Source organism: Staurois parvus, unplaced genomic scaffold, assembly GCF_062004578.1.
Source record: "Staurois parvus isolate SC_StPar_1 unplaced genomic scaffold, SC_StPar_1.0 ptg000465l, whole genome shotgun sequence".
NCBI classification, from domain to species: Eukaryota; Metazoa; Chordata; class Amphibia; order Anura; family Ranidae; genus Staurois; species Staurois parvus.
Window position 1 is genome coordinate 1,481,082 of NW_028318261.1, and position 22,691 is coordinate 1,503,772.

Sequence of the window (22,691 nt, forward strand, 5' to 3'; positions counted from 1 at the left end):
TGGCAGCAGTGCCTGCTCACCTCCCCGCACTGACCCTCAAGGGGCCAAAAGGCTACTTAATCTCCTCTATGGCCAATCTTTCTCCTTCGGTAGCTCAGCAGGGGATCACAGGGTCTCCACTTCTCCTCCACTCATACGTCATATAGGACATAAAACAGAGCTCCCATAGTATAATATTGTTTATTATAGGCCACTTCTATTATATATTGGTTGTACTCACAATTTTCTCCCTGGTTACACAGACTTTCCACTTCATCCCATAGGTGTATCACATGAATCACAGGGGAACACCAATATGGCCGCTCCGTTCGGACATGCGTCCCACGTGACCGGAAGTGACGTAATTCTGAACCGGATATGGCGTACCGACGCGTTGCGTCACGTGCGTCGTGACTTCATCAGGGTTAACGCCCACCAGTGTCTAAATGCATTTAAATAGGATCAGCCTAATCTCTCTTCCCAATTAGAAGGCGGGCTCTCGGCGGCCATTTTCCCGAAGCCCACTACCTTCACTATACAACACGGAGGGACATTATCATAATGTCCCCCTATGGGAAAAACCTAGATCTATAACTCTATTTATTACTGCAATTCTTTTATCCCATTGTTAACCGATAAATCTATGGAATATCACTATACAGTTTAAACCCCAACCAACCTATATTAAAAAAACTCTTTATTATATTAGAAAAACTTTTTTACACATAATAATTATATTTAATAAAACACCAAAAAAAATATATATAAAATCTAAAAACCCATTTTTTATGTATATATATATATATAAAAAACATATATACATATATGAATATATATATTATTATTAATTATTATTACCACATCTATGGAATTACCCTTCCACCACAAGTTTTTATTTTCTACTCAATTGTCTGTTTTATCCTCCACCCACTGAGTTATATTCTGACTTGTGGAAAGTTTTAGCACTTCTCTGCGGTGCTGAATGAGTGGGTGTTCTGCACAATACTAATGCCTGTGGTCAGTTATAGGTGGTAAGCTTTGACCTTAGGAGAAAATGACTGTAATTTACCATTTAAACCCACAGCTTATTCTTTAGTGCCTGATTTAACCCCTTCAGAGTTAGTTCAGTTTTTGCTCTTCAGCAATTAAAAGTAGAACATGCAGAGTACAGAACATAATTCAATGAAGTGTAACCTTTCCTTATTATACGTAGTTTCTGAGTATTTACCTGGCAGTCCTGCCAGTCGTCCTGCTATGGTTTCCTGTGTTGGGCCAGCAATGCCACAGTACTGTTGCTGAGTTTGCAGCAATGTCGGCCCTCCGATCTCTGTCTCTATTCAGCTAGGTGGTGATGTCATTGTATTGCTGTATCCACTATCACAAAGGCATTAACAGAAGCTCTGAGAAATGCAGATACAGAATGTTGAAAGATGTAGTCTGATACAGGAGATCGATGATGTGAGAGCGTCAATAGACGCCATGCTCTGCCACTACAGGAAGACCATGGAATATATTGATGGTCACATGACTAAAGCATTGCAATTAGTGATGCATCGATACTGAGTATTTTCCAAGTACTTGTACTTGTGAAAACGCTTCCAATACTTGAAAATGATACTTTGGTGCAATTTGAGTCATAACAAAATGTATGGATGCAAATTGCACTGCAAAGAACAGCATGCAATTTGAAAAGGAATGTGATTCCTGTCCAAATTGCATGTGGTTTCTCGATTGCTCCTGTGTGAACCCAGGAACGGTGCAGGAAACCTCCCTGCACAGATCCTATGCTGTAGGAAAAGCTGGGGATTTGAATTGCCCATGGCTTTTTTTCCTGTCCGTGCAGGGATGACAGTATGCCACGGTGCTGACAAATCAGAAGCCATCTAGTCCATACTGTCATCCCTGCAAGGAGAGGAGATAAAGCCGCAGGGATTTCTTATCCCCAGCACCGTGGTGCTGACCAATCAGAAGCCGTCTAGCCCATACGATCATCACTGCACTGAGAGGCAAAAAAGCCGCAGGGATTTCAAATCTCTAGCTTTTTTTTTTTTTCTGGCGTATAGCAAAAAATGGAAAACATGCAGCTATTTGCAATTTATAATCCATGCTAATATTTACAAAACTTCTGTATGATGACTGAATGAATTAAAGAAGTATTTAGCCAAATCTAACTATATAAAGCTTAGATATTTATACCCCTAACAACTTTTAAGTGTTCACAAGTATACTGATATATTCCAAACTAAGGGACGCGCAAGATGTCTTGCAGTTTGTAGGGCATCCCCGTGGTAGAGCCAAGAAGCAAAAATGAAGAGGGAAAAGGAATTCTGCTTGGATGATTAAGCGGATTAAAAGGAGGTGAAGCTGTAAGCTGAGAGTTCGGGATAGGCATGCTGGATCCAAGAAGTCCAGATTTTGAGGAATCTCTCATGGGTGTCCAAGAGGATGCTTGACAGTTTCTCATTTAGTAAGAAAAATTTTGCCGGTGGTGGACTTCCGTAAAGGATGCAAACTGTTGTTTCCAGGCTTTCACTATGGTTTGTTTGACCGCCAGTAGCACATGTGTGGCCAATTTTAAATTGGTGTTTAGATATGCCTGGGGGTTTTAAATGTAAGAGGGACAGGGGTCTCTCAGAAAGGGACAGGTGAGTAGTGATTGAGGGCGAAACATGTAGGGAGTAACTACAATTATATAATCAAGTTTGAATCTCCGTTCCACTGTTAGTACTGAAATTGTTTTTATGTTTCTGTATTTTTTCCTCTTTTTGTTTTTAAAAAAAATACGAAATAATAAATTATATAACTTTTTAATATGTTTGGTATTCATGTTCATGCACCCTGAAAGTCCCATCTTCTCTACTGAATATTTGCAATTTTAAGGGATGTGCTGCAATAATCATATCTGGTCGCTCTCTCGCCACTACTATTACTAGTGATTGAAGTAGTTTAAGAACCTTAGACCAAAATCTGGAGAGCATGGGGCATGTCCACCATATGTGAAGAACATCGACTGGTGCATTACAGCCTCGGAATCAAATGTTAGGGGCGGATGAATGGAGTAAGGCTAAACGGAAAGGGGCAAGATACCATCTTGTTACCAATTTGAAAGCCGATTCCATAGTGAGAATACTAATAGAGCATGTGGTCAACGTTGTCCATATCTGTGACCAACTTCCACGGTCTTTAGTGTCTTTTAAGGTCCCCCTCAAATCTGGAAACGTAAGTGTAATTGTTAGGATTCTGTAAATTAGTGAATTGTGAATATAGGATAGAAATGAGTTTAGGGGAAAGAGGCGTCCGGTGGCATATGTGTTCAACCAGAGACAATTGTGTGGTCGGATCTTTGTTGGTGAGAACCAAATTAATCCAGTGTTTGATCTGGAGATATCGGAAAAGCTCTGTAGAGGGGACTTGATGTCTTTCTTTTAATTCTGCCCACTTGTAAACTGAACAGCCCCTGAGGAAGGAATGAATACATTTGAAATTGTGAGTGATCCACCAGTGAAATGCGGCGGGGGATTCAAAGCTGGGTAGAAACGGGATTACCCACGATGGGTAGGAGTGGTATTTGTGGGGAGAGCAGGCCGCTAGTGTATTTTGTAGAATCCGATGTACGTAGTGAGTGGGTCATTAGGGGGCTGATGGATGTGTGTCTAGATTTTGGGGGGAGCCATAGGAGTGAGGAAAGGAAAATCAGGTGTCAAGAGAGTGCTTCTAAGGTTTCCCAAATGGGAGCTTGTTGTGCTGCGTATATTGAAATTAAGGGTGCGATTTGATCCTTCATGCAATATTCGGGGAAGTTAGGGACTCCCAGGCCTCCCTGTTTCTGGTGTGTGAGCATAGTGATCTGACATCTTTTATTGGCCCAGATAAAGTATAAAATGTGATTTTGGAAAGATTTTAGGGTGTAGGAAAGGGATTGGGACAGGCAGATTGCCAAATGGGTACAAACGTTTAGGGAGAATGGTCACTTTAACAGCATTTATTCTGCTCTTGGCAGCCTCCCAGACCAGTTTTCTTCCTGTCTTTTCATCAATTTTGGAGGGGCGTCCAGTGTTTGGTAATGTCACTGTTGCGCCATATTTTCTCCACTTGATGACTGCCTTCACTGTGTTCCATGGTATATCTAATGCCTTGGAAATTCTTTTGTACCATTCTCCTGACTGATACCTTTTAACAATGAGATTCCTCTAATACTTTGGAAGCTCTCTGCGGACCATGGCTGTTGCTGTAGGATGCGACTAAGAAAATGCCAGGAAAGACCTACTAGAATTGCTGAACTTTATTTGGGGTTAATCAGAGGCACTTTAAATGATGGCAGGTGTGTACCGACTCCTATTTAACATAATTTTCAATGTGATTGCTTAATTCCGAACAGCTACATCCCCAGTTATAAGAGGTTGCACTTATGCAACCACATTATTTTAGTTTTTTATGTTTACTTCCCCCCCTAAAAGATTTCAGTATGTTTTTTCAATTGAGTTGTACAGTTTATAGGTCACATTAAACGTAGAAAGTTTTGAAATGATTTATCTTTGTCTCATTTTTTTTACATCACAGAAAACTGACATTTTAACAGGGGTGTGCAGACTTTTTATATCCACTGTATATGCGGATTGGATGCGGTTTAAACCACATCCAACTCGCATGACATGAAAAAACATTGCTTCCTATGGTGTCTGTTCACATATGTCCGGTGCACTGGCGGTGCGGATTCAGTGTGGTATTAAAAAGAGTCGTATTTCTGAGCAGTGCGGTCTGGTTCAGGTGCGTGCGGATTACAGGCTATTGATTTCTATGAGAACTGTTTCTAAACCGCATATGTGTGAACAAGATAAGATCCTGAGCTAATCCTGTCCTAAAGCTTCTGATGTGAACCTGTGAACAACCACTGTATCAATAAGCTGGGGAACCTGAGCTTCAGTCCGCACCGCATATATGTGAATCAGCACTCAGACAACTTTCCTGGATCCCCATAACAAACTCGACATTGCTACACTTGTTGGAACACGCACTGACAGTATGACCCAGACCTGACAACCAAAGTATGCATGTGTGCGTGCTCTTTCAGATTACTTTCTAGGGATGTGTAGAAATTGAAAGTTTTAAATCTCCCTGAAATTCTCTGACTTTTCAATTAAAGTAAAGGTAATACCTCCCAGCATGCACTTAAAGCAGTATTAAATCCAAAAATAAAAATATTTTGCAGCAGTAGGTGTGGTGGCTGCATTAGTTTTTTAGGTTTTTTTTAGGCTTTTCCCTTTGTATTCACCCGGTGATCTGGCCAGTAACACACCTCCTTTATTAGAGTGCCTCCACTCTGGAGCACATGAAGGAGCACAAAGACACTTTTGGACAGCAGCATCTTCAGTTTGGGGGGAGGGGAGTGTTAGATGTACTAGCAGTTTTAGATACACTAAACCAGTGGTGCTCAACCTTTTGAAGAGTGAGGGTTACTTAAGTGATTTGGTAACTGGTCGTGGGCCACAATAATATGAAGTGGTCCAGAATTTCAAATTTCTTATTTTGAATGGCATAATAAACATTATCCTCCTGCAGCCGCTGAATGCCATCAGGGGGGAAAGGAGGAGAAACTGGCTTTCAGCAGGTACAGGAGGAAAATGGAGAGGATCAGTTCCTGCGCTTTCAGAAAGCGCACCAAAGCCGCAGGATATAAGAGCCACATGTGGCCCGCGAGCTACAGGTTGAGCACCCCTGCACTAAACAAATCGAAGCCAAGCTCCACCTAACACTTTAAGCAGTTACAGCAACAGTTCTGTTCCTTTTGGGATAAAGGGTATACTTAAATACATAAAAGCTTTGCATTGTAAGCACCCCTGTCAGTGTTAAATAGTTTGTCTCCACCCTTCAATTGCTATATCTGCAGGGCAGCTTGTTTTTTTTTTGTTTTTTGTTTTTTTTAAATAACAGACTTACTGGCTAAATCACCAGGTGAAAATAAAAGAAAGAAAGCCTAAAAAAAACGAATTCAGCCATCACAACTTAGAATTGTTAGGCTGCAATATAGTAAATGCTTGCTTTTGGGTTTAATGACGCATCTAAATATTTAAGTGCTGGTAAGGATAAAAAATGTTTGCTAAAACTTTTCCAATGTATATAGTGTTCCCAGCACAAGGTCAATTGAAGCCTTGCTCCAATAATCAAGTTAGTGTTTCACTGAAAGTGCCTGAAGATCTGTATTTATTCCTATTAAACTGGGCTTTTCTATTTCCTCTTAGCGTTGACAGGACCTTCAAGCTGTATTATGGTGGGGCCCAAAAGCGTCCCGATGGCATGTACTCTCGCCCTATCTATAACTCCGATGGTGTTGTGGTGGCATATGTTTCAGACAGTAACCGAAAGGATGTGCGGAACGCAGTGGAGGCAGCCCATAAAGCCGCTCCTGGGTAAGTGCATGGCTGTAGTTTTTTGCATTTTTCAATAATGTAAGTATGCATTTAAAGTCCAAGTAAAGTTTCAGTTAAAAATCCTCTAAATACCTTGCAGGTGCATCAAATCAAATGGTGTTCAGTGTCTTTTGGACTTCTTTGCACAATTAGCCACGCAATCCCTGGCATGGAGCTCTGAAGGTATGGCACAAGTATGCCATTCACTTACAATACATGTGTTGATGACATCACTGGCTACATCACATGTGACTATCTCCTAAATAGTGCAAGTTTAGGAGATATTCACTATACTTACAGGTAAGCCTTCTTATAGACTTACCTGTAGGTACAAGTTAAAAAGTAGAGTTTACTTCCACTTTAATTCAAGCTGCTGATTTTGACAGGTGGCACCACCTGTCAAACTCTCCCATTGCGTTCAATGGGGCTGCTCAGCAACTGTGTGCCAAGCACATGGTTTGCAGTTGCTATGCAGATGCGAAATGTAAAATTGCCATTAGGCAAAATAAAAAAAGTAAACAACAAAAAAAAAAAATATTAAAGCAGACATTAGGAGGTAGGCAGTAGTACCTTCTGAACACCTGTCAGATGCTGCTATACTGCCCTCTAAAAAGAGATCCAACATAGATCACTTTTCAAAAGGCGGTAAGGATTATCGCTAATGTGAAAGAGACCTTACAGATTGCCTACCATCTAAAGGAGATTAGGATAGCCTGTTCCCTTCCAGACTCTGCAGAGTGGATCCCTTGCTTTGTAGTAAAGTAGTGGTCTTCCTGCAGAAGTCCGATATGCTCTGACTCAGTAGGGGGTGTGTCAGACTTGTGCAAAAAAAAAAAAGATCAGTGCTTCCCCTCAAAGATTATGGACTTTTCTACTCAAGCTGTGGCTGATTTTTATAGAAACTAAACTGTATTCCTTTGCACAGCTTTTAGATAATTCATACTGAAAGTAGTAAGTACATTTCTCCCAGTATTTACATTGAGGCCTCATGCACACAGGACATTTTGCTTGCTCTCCTGACAGTTGTAAAAGTATGTAACTCGTTTCGCTGCATCAAGTGCTTGGGTAATAATTAATTTCATGGGCCAGAATAATATGTTTTGTAGCCATTGAAATGAATTAACTCTCAAGCTCTGAACACGCATAGTGCTTAGGTACATTTAGCTGCGTTTACAAGCTTCAAGCTCTTTATTTTCAGCCATACACTGCTGCTCCTGGACGCACTGGCAGTGGGTTTTTTTCTGCCTCTTAACTCCCCTAAAAGTCTGTGTGCACATGCAGGGGTTTACAGAAGCAGAAAAAAAACAGAAGCCCCTAGGAGCAGCTGAAAAAACATCCAGTGTGCTTGAGGCCTTAAAGCTGAACTCCACACGTACCTTCAGTCTTTTATGGTCAGACAGGCTCCTGTGCTGTACTGGAATTGCTTAATATACAACGTGCATTAGAAGTTGCAGATAGATTCTACTTCTTTTTCTGGCTGGAGGATATCCAGCGTCTTCCAACCCTTTCCTAACCAGTCTTGCTGTCCCTGGCCCTTTATTCATTGGTTACTAGTTCTTTTAATCATGGAGGCTCAACATCACCTTTTTACTTGCAATAAAAAAGGTGGAAATGATAAGCAAGCAGTTGTAAAGTCCTAACAAATAAGAGGTAAGGAATTAAGGGAAGAAAGGCATAGTCTAGAGTGGGAGTCTGCAACCACGAGATCGCCATCTACCAGCAGATCGTGGCCAGGTGACTGGTAGATCATGATCTGGGTTTGCTGACCCGCCATCCCAGAGTATCAAACAGAGTGCAATGCAGAAGGACTACTTGTAAAGTTGGAGCTGTAGTGAAGGAGCAAGAGCCACATAGGCTGATGTCTCCTCTGTAGTGCTGGCTCCTCTCCCATGCTGAGTGATACCAACTACACTCCACCTCTTATCCCAGCTAGAGGTCTCCAGAGTGGTGCCAGCAGCAGGAAAGAAGAGGTCTTCAGGTCAGTGTGAAGCAATACACTGGGCATAATAGTATAGGGCTGCTTTCACACTGATGTGCTGCGGTTTACTGACACTGCGCATTGTGCCTAGTACCTGCAGCTTTCCTTGCTGGAGTTTTGGTGCGCTTTCAGAAAGAGCACCACACCTGCAGGATATAAAAGAAGTCTATGGCAAAGTCCAGCTAACCCAGGAAAGTCGCAGATGCACTGCACTGCACCCGCGGTGCAGGTAAACCCCAGCACATCAGCAGCCTTACAGGGGGCTCAGAACAGTAAGGGTTCATTTACATTTTGTGTGTGTGTGTGTGGGGGGGGGGGGGGTGTAAAACCCCGTAGTCAAGATATGTTTTTTACCACCCGCCCCAACCACACATCATTTAGCTGCAGTGGCCAGGGATGTACACATGTCCCATCCACAGCAGGAGTTATTTGCCCGGTCATGGTTGGTGGGTGTAGCACCTGCCAAGTATGACTTATTCAAGTGAATGAGGCCGTTCTGCAAGTGCCCTGCAGCCTTGTACAGTACAGCAAGCAAGGGGTTAAAGCAGGCAGCATTATGTCGCTTTCTCACCACCTGCTGTAACCACTTGGACCCTGCAGAAGCATGCATTTTTGGGGCGCTTGCAGAGTGGCCCCATTTACTTGAGTGGTTCGCAGTTGCCAGGTGGTAGCACCCACCAAAAGTAACAGGGGGTTAAATTCCTGTTCTGGCATGTGTACACCTTTGGCTGATGCCTCAGAAGTTAAAAGGGGTAGGGTTTGGTCGAAAAAACCCAGACTCAGCAGCAGGGTTTTAACACTTCCCTAAGGGTGCCATGTTGAATGCAGCTAAGGGCTCATTCACGAGTGCAGCAGGCAATGCTGCTCTTCTGAAAAGCAATCCTAGTGTGTTTTGACAGGTGATGAGCAAGCAATATGTTGCCTCCTCAACGCCTGATCTAAATCCATGATTACTATGCAATGCACGTGATTTCGACATGGTAGTACAGCAATTAAAGGTTTAAATCAGCTATGGGGAGGCGACACTGTTCCTGGTGATCTTTGACTTCTCTTCAGATAGATATCCACCCCTTTAGTGTTGCCTACCCCTGGTTTAGAGCATGGATTATTTTTTTCCTGTAAAATGGATGTTTGCATGAAAAATAAGAGTGTTCAGCTACCCATAGACTTGAGATGACAGCTCTGGCCTATGGGTTGCACATATGACTCTTGGCCGACTGCCAGTCAAAGAGACTGGAAAGCTCATTCTAATTTAGGTTTTTCCCTTGTAATGTATAGCTTTTGCATCACTTGCATTCTTTCTGTATCATACATTATGGGACACAGAGCAGACAATAATAATGACTATGTGGGTTATATGCCACCTATAGGTGAATGGACACTGGCTGACCAATCAAACAGGAAGTCCTCCCCCAAATAATCCCTCCTACGCAGAAAGTACTCAGTTTTTTTGCCAATATCTGTAAGGTGGATGTTCACTGAACTTGTGCTGCATATGCTCTGTGAAGCATATTGGGAGGTCTGGAACGATTCTACTGAGAGTCAAGGGCCTCAATCAGATCCAATTCGAAAAGCTGTTAGCCAAAATGGATGGTACCCGAGCCTCGTTGGGTAAGGAGAAGAGTCCTCTGGGCCTTTCTGTAATGTGGCTTTATGGTGCTGGACCCTGCATTTTCGGAACCCTATGCAGTTTGATCTGATCAAGGCGCTTCCAGCAGGGTGCTATACAGGGCCGCGGCAGTGGCCCCCATTTAAAAAAGGGGGACCGAGTCCTTGAAGGTCTTTAGGACAAGGCCCGCCATGATGTGTACTTCCTTTTTTGCCTGTAATAACTAATTTTGGCCACTAGAGGGAGTCTGCTATTATATGGACACACGAGCTTGTATGGCGGAGATGCATGAGCAGTAGCATGAGAGAGGAAGTCGGCCATATTGTTTACATGAGATGCTGCCTGTTACATGTGAGCTGCTGCAGCCTCTGCTGCTACTGGTGCAGGACCCTGAAGGGATGGCCAGGACACGGGGCAGGTTATTCTAGAGAGCACATGAGTACTCCCCTGGAAGGGTTGGCCAGCCAGGCAGGAGGGCTGTGTGCATGCTACCCCCTTTTTTCTGTGGACTGCATTGAATTGTGTTGCTTCCCTTTTAATTAGGTCTGTGGTGTATGCTGTGTTTTGATTAAATTCTTACACAGTTCTTGTAACGCTAGTGAACGTAATGCCATCCAGAAAGCGGTGTGGGTGAGGCACAGCAGGAAAGGGTGCAAATGCACCACCCCCAGGTCCTGTGGAGCCTAGTCGAAGTTCTGCTGTATTATTCTCTCCTGAAAGACCAGGGGAAACAGGTCAATCTGAGCTATGTTTGTCTGGCATTGTGGCTGTTACCAGTGCATCTGTTTCGGCGTACGTAACTAAGGAGGATCTTGCATCAGTCTTAGCAGGGTTAGAAGACAAGATTGCTGGGATGGTTGCATCGGTGGCTCAGGGGGGTAAGAAGCGGGAAAGATCCCCATCTTTGGACCCACCTGTCCTTAAACAAGAGTGGTTGGAATCTCAGGATGAAGATGTGGTAGAGGATCTTGAAGAGGGTCAGGCAATTGATTCTCTGTCAGAGGAATCACAGCCTAATGAGAAGCAGGGGTTTTCTGCTTCTCAATCACAGAGGTTATTAGTTAAGACCCTCACTGATATGGTCCTGTCAGGTTTCACGTTACCGCCAATAAAGGCATCTGAGGTCACTCGTTCCTCTTTGGGCTCCTTGAAACCGCCTCAAAGTATTCAGGCATTTCCAGTGCATCCTTTGTTGGAGCAAGTTATGTATGCTGACTGGGAGTACCCAGACAGAGTTTTTGTCCTGCCTAAAAGATTTTCCCTTCTGTATCCTATGGGGAAGAAGTTTGTTACAGAGTGGGGCATGCCGGGCATAGGCGTCACTGTGTCTTCCCTGAATAAGCATTTAACTTGTCCTGTGGATAATGCCCAGGTGTTTAAGGATCTGGCGGATAATAAATTAGAATCGGTCCTCAAGGCTTCTTTTTCTCTGGCAGGGGCTGCCAACCAGTAGTTGCTGCTACCAGTATATGTCAGAGTCTGAATGACCATGTTAAAAAGGGTGGTTAAAAGACCAACTATCTTGGAGGAGGATACGGCTGTGGATTTTGCAGATTTACTACAGACCTTGTGTTTTGCAGTTGATGCCCTTAAAGATTCAGTTCAGCAGATCTCTCGCATGGCCTCTGTGTCGGTACACATGCACAGGATCTTGTGGTTAAAGAGTTGGGCGGCGGATCTACCGTGCAAAAGATTGTTGGCAGGTTTTCCCTTTCATGGAGAATGTTTGTTTGGGGAGGACCTAGACAAGTATACCCAGAAGATTTCAGGGGGAAAAATTATGCTTTTACCCAAGAGAAAGTCCAAATGCCTGACCTTTAAGGAGTCAGGCACTTCGGTGGTTGGTGCTTTTTTCGTCGTACACAGGGCTCTGCGTCTAAGGGAAAATTTCAGGGCCAGATATGCAGAAGCCTGCCAGGTCAGATTCTAAGTCCGCTTCATTATGAAAGGGCACCCCCACTTGTGTAGGTGGATGGAAGACTTTTGGTTTTTGCGGAAATCTGGGAAGAGCTGATCCAGGACAAGTGGGTCACTGATACAGTTGTTCAGAAGTACAAACTGGAATTTCAGGGAATTTCTCCTCTTCGTTTCTTAAGGTCCAATGTATCCATGAATCCATTGAGAAGGAATGCTTTGTTTCTGGCACTCAACCAGCTGTTGTCCCAGGGCGTGAATGCGGAGGTTCCAGGGATTTTATTCAAACCTATTCACAGTTCCAAAGCCGAATGGGGATGTAAGGCCTATTCTAGACTTAGAGGGACTGAACCTGTTTCTAAAGATTTGTTCATTTCGGATAGAGTCAGCTCGGTCAGTAGTTGCATCCTTACAAGGAGACTATCTAGCGTCCATAGATATCATGGACGCATACCTGTATCTGCTAATATTTCCAGCTTATTAAAGCTTTCTGCGGTTTGCGATAGAAACTCAACATTTTCAGTTCATGGCACTACCTTTTGGGCTAGCCACGGCTCCTCGGGTGTTTACAAAGATTCTGCTCAAGTTCTGGGGCTGTTCAGAATTGGGGAATATCGATTTTGGGCTATCTGGACAATCTACTGCTTAGGCGTCAGTCTGGTCCAAGGTGGTCCTTGCGATTCATACTCTGAAACACTTGGGCTGTGTGCTCAACTTTGAGAAATTGGCCCTGGAGCCAGTACAGAATCTGTGGTTTTGGGGGTTGGTCCTAGACACTATTCAGGCAAAGATGTTTCTGCTTCCAGGAAAGGGCCGCACCCTAAGAGATCAGGTTTGGAGTTTGAGGAGCAGGAAGTATCCTTCCATTCGTCTCTGCATGAAGTTAATGGAGAAGATGGTATCCTCATTCGAGGCAGTGCCCTATGTGCAGTTCCACTGAAGGCCTTTGCAGAGGAATATTCTGTTAGCATGGAACAAAAAGATTCCAGCACCAGATTACCGCATGTCTTTGTTCCCTTGGGTGCTGCGCAGCTTGTATTGTTGGTTGGAAGCATGGAATTTGGAAAAGGGAAGATCTTTCCCACCAGTGATTTGGAAGCTGGTAACAACCGATGCCAGCCTCTCGGGTTGGGGGGGGGGGGAAGGGGGCTGTTCTAGAAGGGACCACAGTCCTGGGGACATGGTTGCCGCAGGAAAAGATCCTTCCCATCAATATTCTGGAGTTTTGGGTGGTGCAGCTTGCCCTGAGATATTGGGCGACCTGGCTTCATGGTTGGCCAGTCAGGGTCCAGTCCCACAATGCTACAGCAGCGGCATATATCAACTACCAAGGTGGTACCAAGAACCAGAAGGCTCAGGAGGAGATAAATCACATTCTGGCTTAGGCAGAAGGGCATGTTCCAGTTCTGTCAGCAGTTTTCATTCCATGGATAGAGAATTGGAAGGCGGACTACCGCAGTCGTTGACGGTTGTATCCAGGGGAATGGGCTCTCTCTCCCGAGGTGTTCTCGGCAATCTGCCAGCATTTTAGGTACCCGGACGTAAATCTATTGGCGTCCAGTTTTAACAGCAAGGTGGACAGGTTTGTCTCTAGGATGCGGGACCCTCTTGCGATCGGGGTGGATGCTTTGGTGATACAGTGGGATCAGTTTTCCCTGATATATATTTTTCCACCAATTCAGCTACTCCTGAGGCTATTACACAGGATTCAAAACAAAAGGATTCCGGTGATATTGGTAGCAGCAGCCTGCCAGGAGGTGTTGGTACACAGACATTGTCAGGCTAGCAGTGGATATTCCGTGGCCTCTGCCAGACCGATCAGACCTGCTATGTATTAAGGGTTGGGTTGCAGCCTTGGCTGTCTTTTTTCCAAAGACCAATTGCTTCTTACTCTTTGGTTCGTACTTTTTTACAAGGGGTGATGCATACTATTCCTCCTGTCAGACCGGCCCTGTGGGCTTGGGACTTGAACTTGGTCTTGGCAGTTTTACAGAAACCACCATTTGAACCTATCAGGGAGATTCTGTTAGTTCTGTTAACTCGAAAGGTTCTGTTTTTGGTGTCAATGACCTCTGTAAGAAGGGCATCGGAGTTGGAAGATCTTTCTTGTAGGGAACCATTATTGGTTTTACATCGGATAAGGTGGTATTACGGCCTCATCCGTCCTTTTTGTGAGATTTTTGCATGCCCTGGGTGTGGTTCGGGCAGTAAGGGTCTTTTTGAGAATGATGGCGCAGATTAGAAAGGCTAATTCCTTGTTTATTTTGCCAGAAGGACCCAGGAGAGGACAGGCGGCATCTAAATCAACTATTTCTAAGTGGATTTGTCAGTTAATCATTCAAGCCTATTGTTTGAGGAGCAAGGTGCCACCCTTTTGGGTGAAAGAACACTCTGCCAGGAGTGTGGGGGCATCTTGGGCTATCCACCACCATGCGTCAGTTGCTTAGGTATCCAAGGCTGCTACGTGGTCTTCGGTTCATACATTCGCAAGGGTTTACCAGGTGGATGTCAGAGCCATGGAGGATTCTGCCTTTGGCACAGTGTTTTACATACAGCTGTATAGCTCCTTTTTGGGGTGTTGGCGGTGGTTATTGTGATGTCACCTATCCCTCAAAGTTATGCTTTTGGACATCTCACATAGTCATGGTCTGCTCTGTGTCCCATGGTGTACGATAAAGAAGATTGGATTTTTTTCTACACACTTACCTGTAAAATCCATTTCTTGGAGTACATCACAGGACACATAGGTCCCTCCCCTCTTTCTCGATTTTCATTGCTTGCTACAAAAACTGAGTACTTCCTGTGCAGGAGTGGTTAAATGGGGGAAGACTTCCTTTTTGAGTGTCCATTCACCTATATGTGGCATACTGTATAACCCACTCTATTCAAAACTTAAAAAAAGTTCTGCATATAGTTATACTTTAAACCAGCTGTGGTCATCTGAAAAATGTATATTGGGCTTCAAGTGTGGTTCCTGACCCTTCTAGGGGGCAACACAATAGCAGCGCATTTTTGTGCCTCAATGCCCAAAAATGTCAGTCCTGCTGCATTTTTTGCAGTGTATTGCAATGCACACTTAAGAGGTTGGAGTACAATTAACCCCCCCACCCCCCTGTTAACCCTCCTCTCTCCCCTGCATTTATGGTTGGGGGCAGTGAAAGTTTACCCCCCCCCCCCCACCTCTTTCAGTGCCGCTGTCACTCTGCTTTCTGACTGGTGCCCAGTAGTGCTCGGCCACATGTTGGGCACCAGGGCTTTAAATGTTCAAATGTGTGTGATCCAACCATCTCATGATATCTTGCCCTAAAGAGGAACACTGAAGTCACATAAACATTGCTAGGCAATAGAATGTGAAAACAAGAGAAAAATGCAATCAGCCCTGAGCTAGCAATAATTTACTTAGGGGTTTCAAACCTAACTTGTCCAAGATTTTTTGCCTCAGGGTAATTTTTCCAGGCTGTTGGGGGCTTAATACTATTGACGGGGAAACCCAAAACTCATGGGTTTCAGTAACATTTTCACTACTGAAGCCAAATTGAAAGTAGATGTGTTTATTACACAAGCATGTAGCTAGACCTAAATGCAGGGAGAGCAGAACAATACATAGTGTTGGATTCAAAGTTATTCTCTAACTACCTTGGAAATCTAATACAATTTATATGTCCGAAGATGGGTGGGAACCTAGCTACTGTATGGGACTGCTTTTAAGTTTCATTCTGGTTTCTGGTGGAGTTCATTGAAATGTAAATGTTCCTTTAGATAGAATTTTCCCAGCTGGAGGTGTAAATAGCTTTCTAAAACAAGACATACAGCTGCTACACAATAAGAATTCTAATAACAAAATAAACATTCAGTATATCCACTTAATCATAACTAAATGTTTGATAAATAAAATGGCTGTTCCATTTTCCCTCATACTATTATATTATTATATCATCCTTTGATCCGGTGATGGGGCTTGTAAATATGTCCCATGTTTAGTAGAACATTCCCAAACTTTCTGAAAGGTTTGCAGTCCTTTGTGCCATTCCGCATAGCAAAGCAGACTTAGAGCTTGTTTGTTTGGAAATTTCAAAATATTTTTTTTTTTACTTTTTATTAACAAATGTAAAAAAGGTATACAAATACAAAAATAAAAGAATACAAAATACCACCACACTGGCAATATCAGCCGGTCACACAGGACCAGAAAATCGCAAATATTCCAAACCCCCTCTTCTGTGCAGTACCCAACCATCACTCCAGAAAAAGTCATGTACCATATATAGGAAAACAATTGTTTGGGGCCAATATACCAGGGCAAAAACCTCAAGGTATATAATAAGAGCAATTCCAAGAGTGCCAAACAATGTAGAATCTATAGAAACAAAATCTTCAGTGAGTGTCCTGGACCCAGAAATGAGCATAACCCCACATCAAAGTCAGTGATTCAGAAAGTTGGAAATCGTCTAACCTGACCATGGGGAACTACCCATTAGTATCAGCTGTGGATGTCCCACTTCTACCTCCTCAACCCTTTTCAAATTATTGAGACCACCCCGATTCAAATATGTAGCCGTATAGAATGGTAGAGCAGAGTTCACCAGTTCTTTCCAGAACTGCATCATTGGGGGTATAGTTTTTTTCCAATGTAATTTGATCGCATTGCATGCATAGAACAAAAGTACACTCAGTGAGGTTCTATATGCCACTGTGGCAACCAGTCCCTCCACAATAAACGGTAGACCAGGATGGACAAGGGGACAGGGAGAGTTGTAACTTCTGAAACAGTGACACCCTTCCAAAATTGTTTGGCTAAAGGACAATGACAAAAGGTATCTGAGAAACCACCTCACATCCACATTCTGCAGGAAGGGACAAATAGATACCTGTTAATTTAGAAGGTACTGTAAATATGGTGAAAAAATTTGTACTGATTACGTCTTTGGCAGACACCAGATGCTGATAGTCCTACATATCATCCCAATCATTTCCCTGTAGATCAGGAACATCAGCAACCCACTTTGTTCTACAACTCTCAGTGGAAGGAGGTCTGACCAGGGACAATTATTTTTAGATTTCAGATAACCATAGAATCAGAATGTAATAGCATTTCCAGGTGGGAGGGCTGAGTTACCAAAATGAGCTAGCCAAATTGCAACACAAAAGTGTGATGCAATTGTATACCTGAAAAAGTACCAATTAGGGAGTGCGTATTTGCCCTTTATTTCCTCTAATGTCAAAAATGTGTCTTCCAAAGTCACTTCTCCAATCCTTTTAACCCCCCTCTTTGCCCATATAGCTAGATCTGGCAGTTCCAGAAAATGGGAAAGCCGCAGGTTCAGCCACAGTGGGGAATAGAGTAATACTCTAGTTCCCCTTTTGGATACAGGATTTTTGAGGCTGACCCCATGGTTTTTATGGTAAGTTTCATTGAGCCAGTGGCACAATGTGATTCCTGAGGTTCCCTTTGTATCAGATATTTTATGCCTTCATAAGATCCCATTAGGGCGGCTTCCAATACTGTAGCAGCATCACCATCACTCTCTATCAACAATCTCCAAGCAAAAGACCATTTCACCTGCAAAATAATACTTCTGGAGATAAGGTAGTGTCAAGGTTTGTCATTACCTGGATTACCTGCTGGTGGCACTGTTGTTCCCAGTGTTAAAGGGCGCAGTACCAGTTGCCACCAGTGAGTGTCTCCCAGCAGCTGAGTTATCTGAGTAATTAGGCTGTCTCCCAGCAGCTGAGTTATCTGAGTAGTTGGGCTGCACCTGATGTGAGCTGCAGGGAGGTATATAATTCTTCCATTGACTGAAGTCCAGCGGTTTGTGTGAGCTATGAGCCGTGTCCCTGCCTAATCCTGATCCTTGTTCCTGTACCTGATCCTGAGACATGCTTCTGTGGCCTGTACTCTGCTCCCTGCTTCCAGCTTCCCAGTACCTTGCTTCCTGTTTCCCTTGTTTCCTGTCTCAGTCCTGGCCTTGCCCTGCTTATGTGTGCTCCCTCCACTTTGTACATAGGTTATCGTTTGGGTTTCTGCTCTGTTATATTAATTTTGTTACTTTACATTGTTTATGGTTTATTGGTATTAGTGTTGGAAGTGTCTTATTTTTCTTAATAAACGTATTGTAACCTTATTCAGCCTGGTTCCTGATTTCCTAAGGTACAGCCCACTGATCTGGTCATCTTTGCTGGATACCTGCATTTGGAATCCCTTACAGGTACAGCCTGGCCACCTTGACCCATAGGTTCCTTTAAGGTCCTAATTCCAATATCAGGGTGGGAGGATGGTCAAAGGAAGGAACTAAAAGCCCATTAACCTTTTTGAAACACGAGCGGGGGGTACCCATACAGGGGCAAGTCTCAAAAAATATAGACAAACTGGTAAAATAATTTAAATAATTTTCAATAAAATTAATCCTGACAATTAGAGACAATGTGTCAGTGCCTGGATCTGAACCTAGGACCCCTGCTGTGTGTGGAAGTAATTCTTCTTGCTGGGCCACCTGAGATGCTGGACAGCTACCGTCTGATCCATTAGACAATCTTGCCTTGTACCTTGCTTGTCATGAACCTTGAACTCTTTGCTCCTCCCATGAACTTCCTGATTTAAGCCATATCACTGCACTTCCTGTTTGCCAGATTATTGTGCCCCCTCCAGCCAATATCTCTTGCTGCCATTCGTATGTTCGCTACCACTCATTACCAACCTTTGGCTTGTTCCTTGACTACGCTTCTTCTTGATTCAAACCTGCAACCACTTATTACCGACCTTTGGCTTGTTCCTTGACTACGCTTCTGCTTGATCCAAACCTGCAACTACTTATTACCGACCTTTGGCTTGTTCCTTGACTACGCTTCTGCTTGATCCAAACCTGCAACCACTTATTACCGAACTTTGGCTTGTTCCTTGACTACGCTTCTGCTTGATCCAAACCTGCAACCACTTATTACCAACCTTTGGCTTGTTCCTTGACTACGCTTCTGCTTGATCCAAACCTGCAACCACTTATTACCGACCTTTGGCTTGTTCCTTGACTACGCTTCTGCTTGATCCAAACCTGCAACCACTTATTACCGACCTTTGGCTTGTTCCTTGACTACGCTTCTGCTTGATCCAAACCTGCAACCACTTATTACCGACCTTTGGCTTGTTCCTTGACTACGCTTCTGCTTGATCCAAACCTGCAACCACTTATTACCGAGCGTGCAGCGCGCCGATCAGCTGTGCGCTGTGTGCCTTGGACACAGCGGATCACCGATCCACGGAAAGAGCCGAAGATGTCAGCTCAGTCATGTGATCAGCTGTGTCCAATCACAGCTGATCACATGTAAACAGGGAAATGCCGGTTATCTGCATTTCTCTCCTCACGATCTGTCACGCTGACAGCTCAAGGGGAGAGGAGAGCCGGTAATCGGCATTCCTCGGAGGGGACATGTACACTGATCATCAGAGCACTGATGATCAGTGTGCCCTGATGATCTCTGTAGCTCCAGCAGCGCCACCTGTCAGTGTCCATCAGTGCCATCTCTCAGTGCTCATCCATGCCACCTACCAGTGCCCATCTGAGCTGCCTTTCAGTTTCGCCTATCAGTGCCATATATGAGTGCTGCATTTCAGTGCCCATCAGTGATGCCTGTCAATGCCCATCAGTGCCTCCTCATCAGTGTCCATCAGTGCAGCCTATCAGTGCCCATCACTGCAGCCTCATTAGCACACATCAGTGAAGGAGAAAAATCACTTATTTACAAAATTTTATAACAAAAACTAAGAAAAAAATTGTTTTTTTTTCAAAATTTTCAGTGGTTTTGGTTTGTTTAAGAAAAAAAAAAACCAGAGGTGATTAAATACCACCAAAATAAAGCTCTATATGTCACAAAAAACTCATAAAAATGTAATATGGGTACAGTGTTGCATGACCGCGCAATTGTCATTCAAAGTGCAACAGCGCTGAAAGCTGGAATTTGGCCTGGGCAGGAAGGGGTATAAGTGCCCTGTAGGCTAGTGGTTAAATGGAATTATGCTATGTGGTGTGTTTGTGCTTTAAGTGTATGCACTGGGCCTATTGGATCTTTCTGAGCGGAGGTGATTGCAGGTCCAAGAGGAGGATATTTTGTTGTGCCTATTTTACACCATGCTCTGGTGAGTGTTTAATCTGATGGGGTGATTGTCACCTGAAGAACATGGTGGTGCTGCAGTGCATCTTTGAACTACAAAGACTTTCCCAATAAGAGATATACAGTTGTGTTCAAAATAATAGCAGTGTGTTGAAAAAAGTGAATAAAGCTCAAAATCCTTCTAATAGCTTTTATTTCCATACACACAAATGCATTGGGAACACTACACATTCTATTCCAAATCAAAACATGAAGAAAAATATATCAAATTTGTGTTGTTCCTCTAAAAAAAATTGAAGAAAAGTGAATATTAGGCTGTTCAAAAAAATAGCAGTGTTTGTACTCTTCTTTACAAATTCAAACATTCACTATATAAACTGAAAAATGTTTGAAGATTTTGCTTTCCTTTGAATCACTTAATGAATATTTAGTTGTAGTCGCACTGTTTCTGAGAACTGCTGTACATCTGTGTTGCATGGAGTCAACCGACTTCTGGCACCTGTGAACAGGTATTCCAGCCCAGGATGATTGGACTACATTCCACAGTTCTTCTCTATTTCTTGGTTTTTCCTCAGAAACTGCATTTTTGATGTCACCCCACAAGTTTTCTATTGGATTAAGATCCGGGGATTGGGCTGGCCACTCCATAACGTCAATCTTGTTGGTCTGGAACCAAGATGTTGCACGTTTACTGGTGTGTTTGGGGTCGTTGTCTTGTTGGAACACCCATTTCAAGGGCATTTCCTCTTCAGCGTAAGGCAGCATGACCTCTTCAAGTATTTTAATGTATTTAAACTGATCCATGATCCCTGGTATGCGATAAATAGGCCCAACACCGTAGTATGAGAAACATCCCGATATCTTGATGCTTGCGCAACCATGCTTCACTGTCTTCACAGTGTACTGTGGCTTGAATTCAGTGTTTGGGGGTCGTCTGACAAACCGTCTTCGGCCACTAGACCCAAAAATAACAATCTTACTTTCATCAGTCCACAAAATGTTGCGCCATTTCTCTTTAGGCCAGTCAATGTGCTCTTTGGCAAATTGCAACCTCTTCAGCACATGTCTTTTTTTCAACAGTGGGACTTTGCAGGGGCTTCTTGCAGATAGCTTGGCTTCACATAGGCGTCTTCTAATTGTAACAGTACTCACAGGTAACTTTAGACCTTCTTTGATCTTCCTGGAGCTGATTGTTGGCTGAGTCCTTGCCATTTTGGCTATTCTTCTATCCATTCGAATGGTCGTTTTTCTCTCTCTTCCATGTCTTTCAGGTTTTGGTTGCCATTTTAAAGCATTTGCGATCATTTTGGCTGAGCAGCCTATCATTTTCTGCACTTCTTTATATGTTTTCCCCTCTCCAATCAACTTTTTAATCAAGGTACGCTGTTCTTCTGAACAATGTCTGCAATGACCCATTTTCCTCAGAATTTCAGAGAGAAATGCACTGTAACCAGCATGTACAACATTTGCTGCCTTCCTTCCTTCCTTAAATAAGGGCAATATTTGCCACCTGTTTTTCAAAGAATGAATGACCTCACTAATAGAACTCCACACTGCTATTATTTTGAACATGCCCCTTTCAATTAGTGATTCAATTACACAGAATCAGCAGCATGCATGTCATGACTGTTGGGTCTGTTGGATTTCTATTACTCTACTACACCTGCTAGTAAATTATTTGCCATGTAGAAATATCATTTCTACCAAAAACAGTGATTGATCAGGTTAGTGATGTCTAACTGCTATTATTTTGAACACAACTGTATATGGTGGACTTGACTCTTTTATTTCACTCTGCTACACCTTGGTGGAAGATTTTTTTCATTTAACATTCATCTTTTATTTCATATTATTGTTTATTTGTTTCTATGTAGTGAAGTGCTGTTTTCATGAGTTTGCAATATATGATTGAATCATTATGTCTGGCACAAGCAATGTACGTGCTCAAAATCCCCAGTTGTAATTAAAAATTGGTTGGTTGTAAAAAAAAGTTGACCTCTTTGACCATGCTTGTGTGCTTTATGTACTAGGTTGCAGCCTTATGATTTATTGTTGAGGAATTTAAATTGTAAAACAGATGGCATAACATAATATAGTGACTACTGAGAGCACATGAAAACAATTGATATTGAGTTTGCTACTATACACAAATGTAAAAATATCAATTTTTCTGTTTTTCAACATTGGCAGTTGGGGCAAGAGGGCTGCTCATAACAGAGCACAGATTGTCTATTACATGGCAGAAAACCTAGAGCTGAGGAGGAATGAAGTAGCCCAAAGGCTGAGCACACTGAATGGACAATCCATTGAGAAATCCCAGCAAGAAGTGGATCTCAGCATTCAGCGTCTTTTTTACTGGGGAGCATACTGTGACAAATATGGGGGCAGTGTGCAGGTAAAAAATGTTTTTTCACCAAGTGTTATTATCAGACTTTGCCATGTAATACATTTTAAAGTAGATGTAAATCAGACTTTGTCGTGCAATACAATTTTTTGTTCCCACAAATAGAGCTTTCTTTTGGTTGTATTTAATCATTTATTTAGAAATGGAAAAAAAACCTTTTTTTGAAAAAGAAAAAACATTTTTTCTTTGTTTCTATTAGAAAATTTTGCAAAAAAATTATATTTCTTCATAAATTCTGCTACATTTCTTTGGTAAAAATAATCCAAATAAGTGAATATTTGGTTTGTGTGAACATTA

At 42.9% G+C, this 22,691-nt stretch overlaps 1 protein-coding gene across 1 annotated transcript in view; it reads left to right on the plus strand.

Moving 5' to 3' along the window:
• ALDH16A1 (aldehyde dehydrogenase 16 family member A1) overlaps positions 1–22,691 on the plus strand; it is a 144,816-nt gene that overhangs the window by 91,625 nt on the left and 30,500 nt on the right. Inside the window, exons 13-14 of the mRNA XM_089689004.1 lie at positions 6,219–6,386; positions 22,181–22,385. Of these exons, the coding sequence (XP_089545130.1) occupies positions 6,219–6,386; positions 22,181–22,385 (373 nt within the window). The remainder of the gene's footprint in view (positions 1–6,218; positions 6,387–22,180; positions 22,386–22,691) is intronic.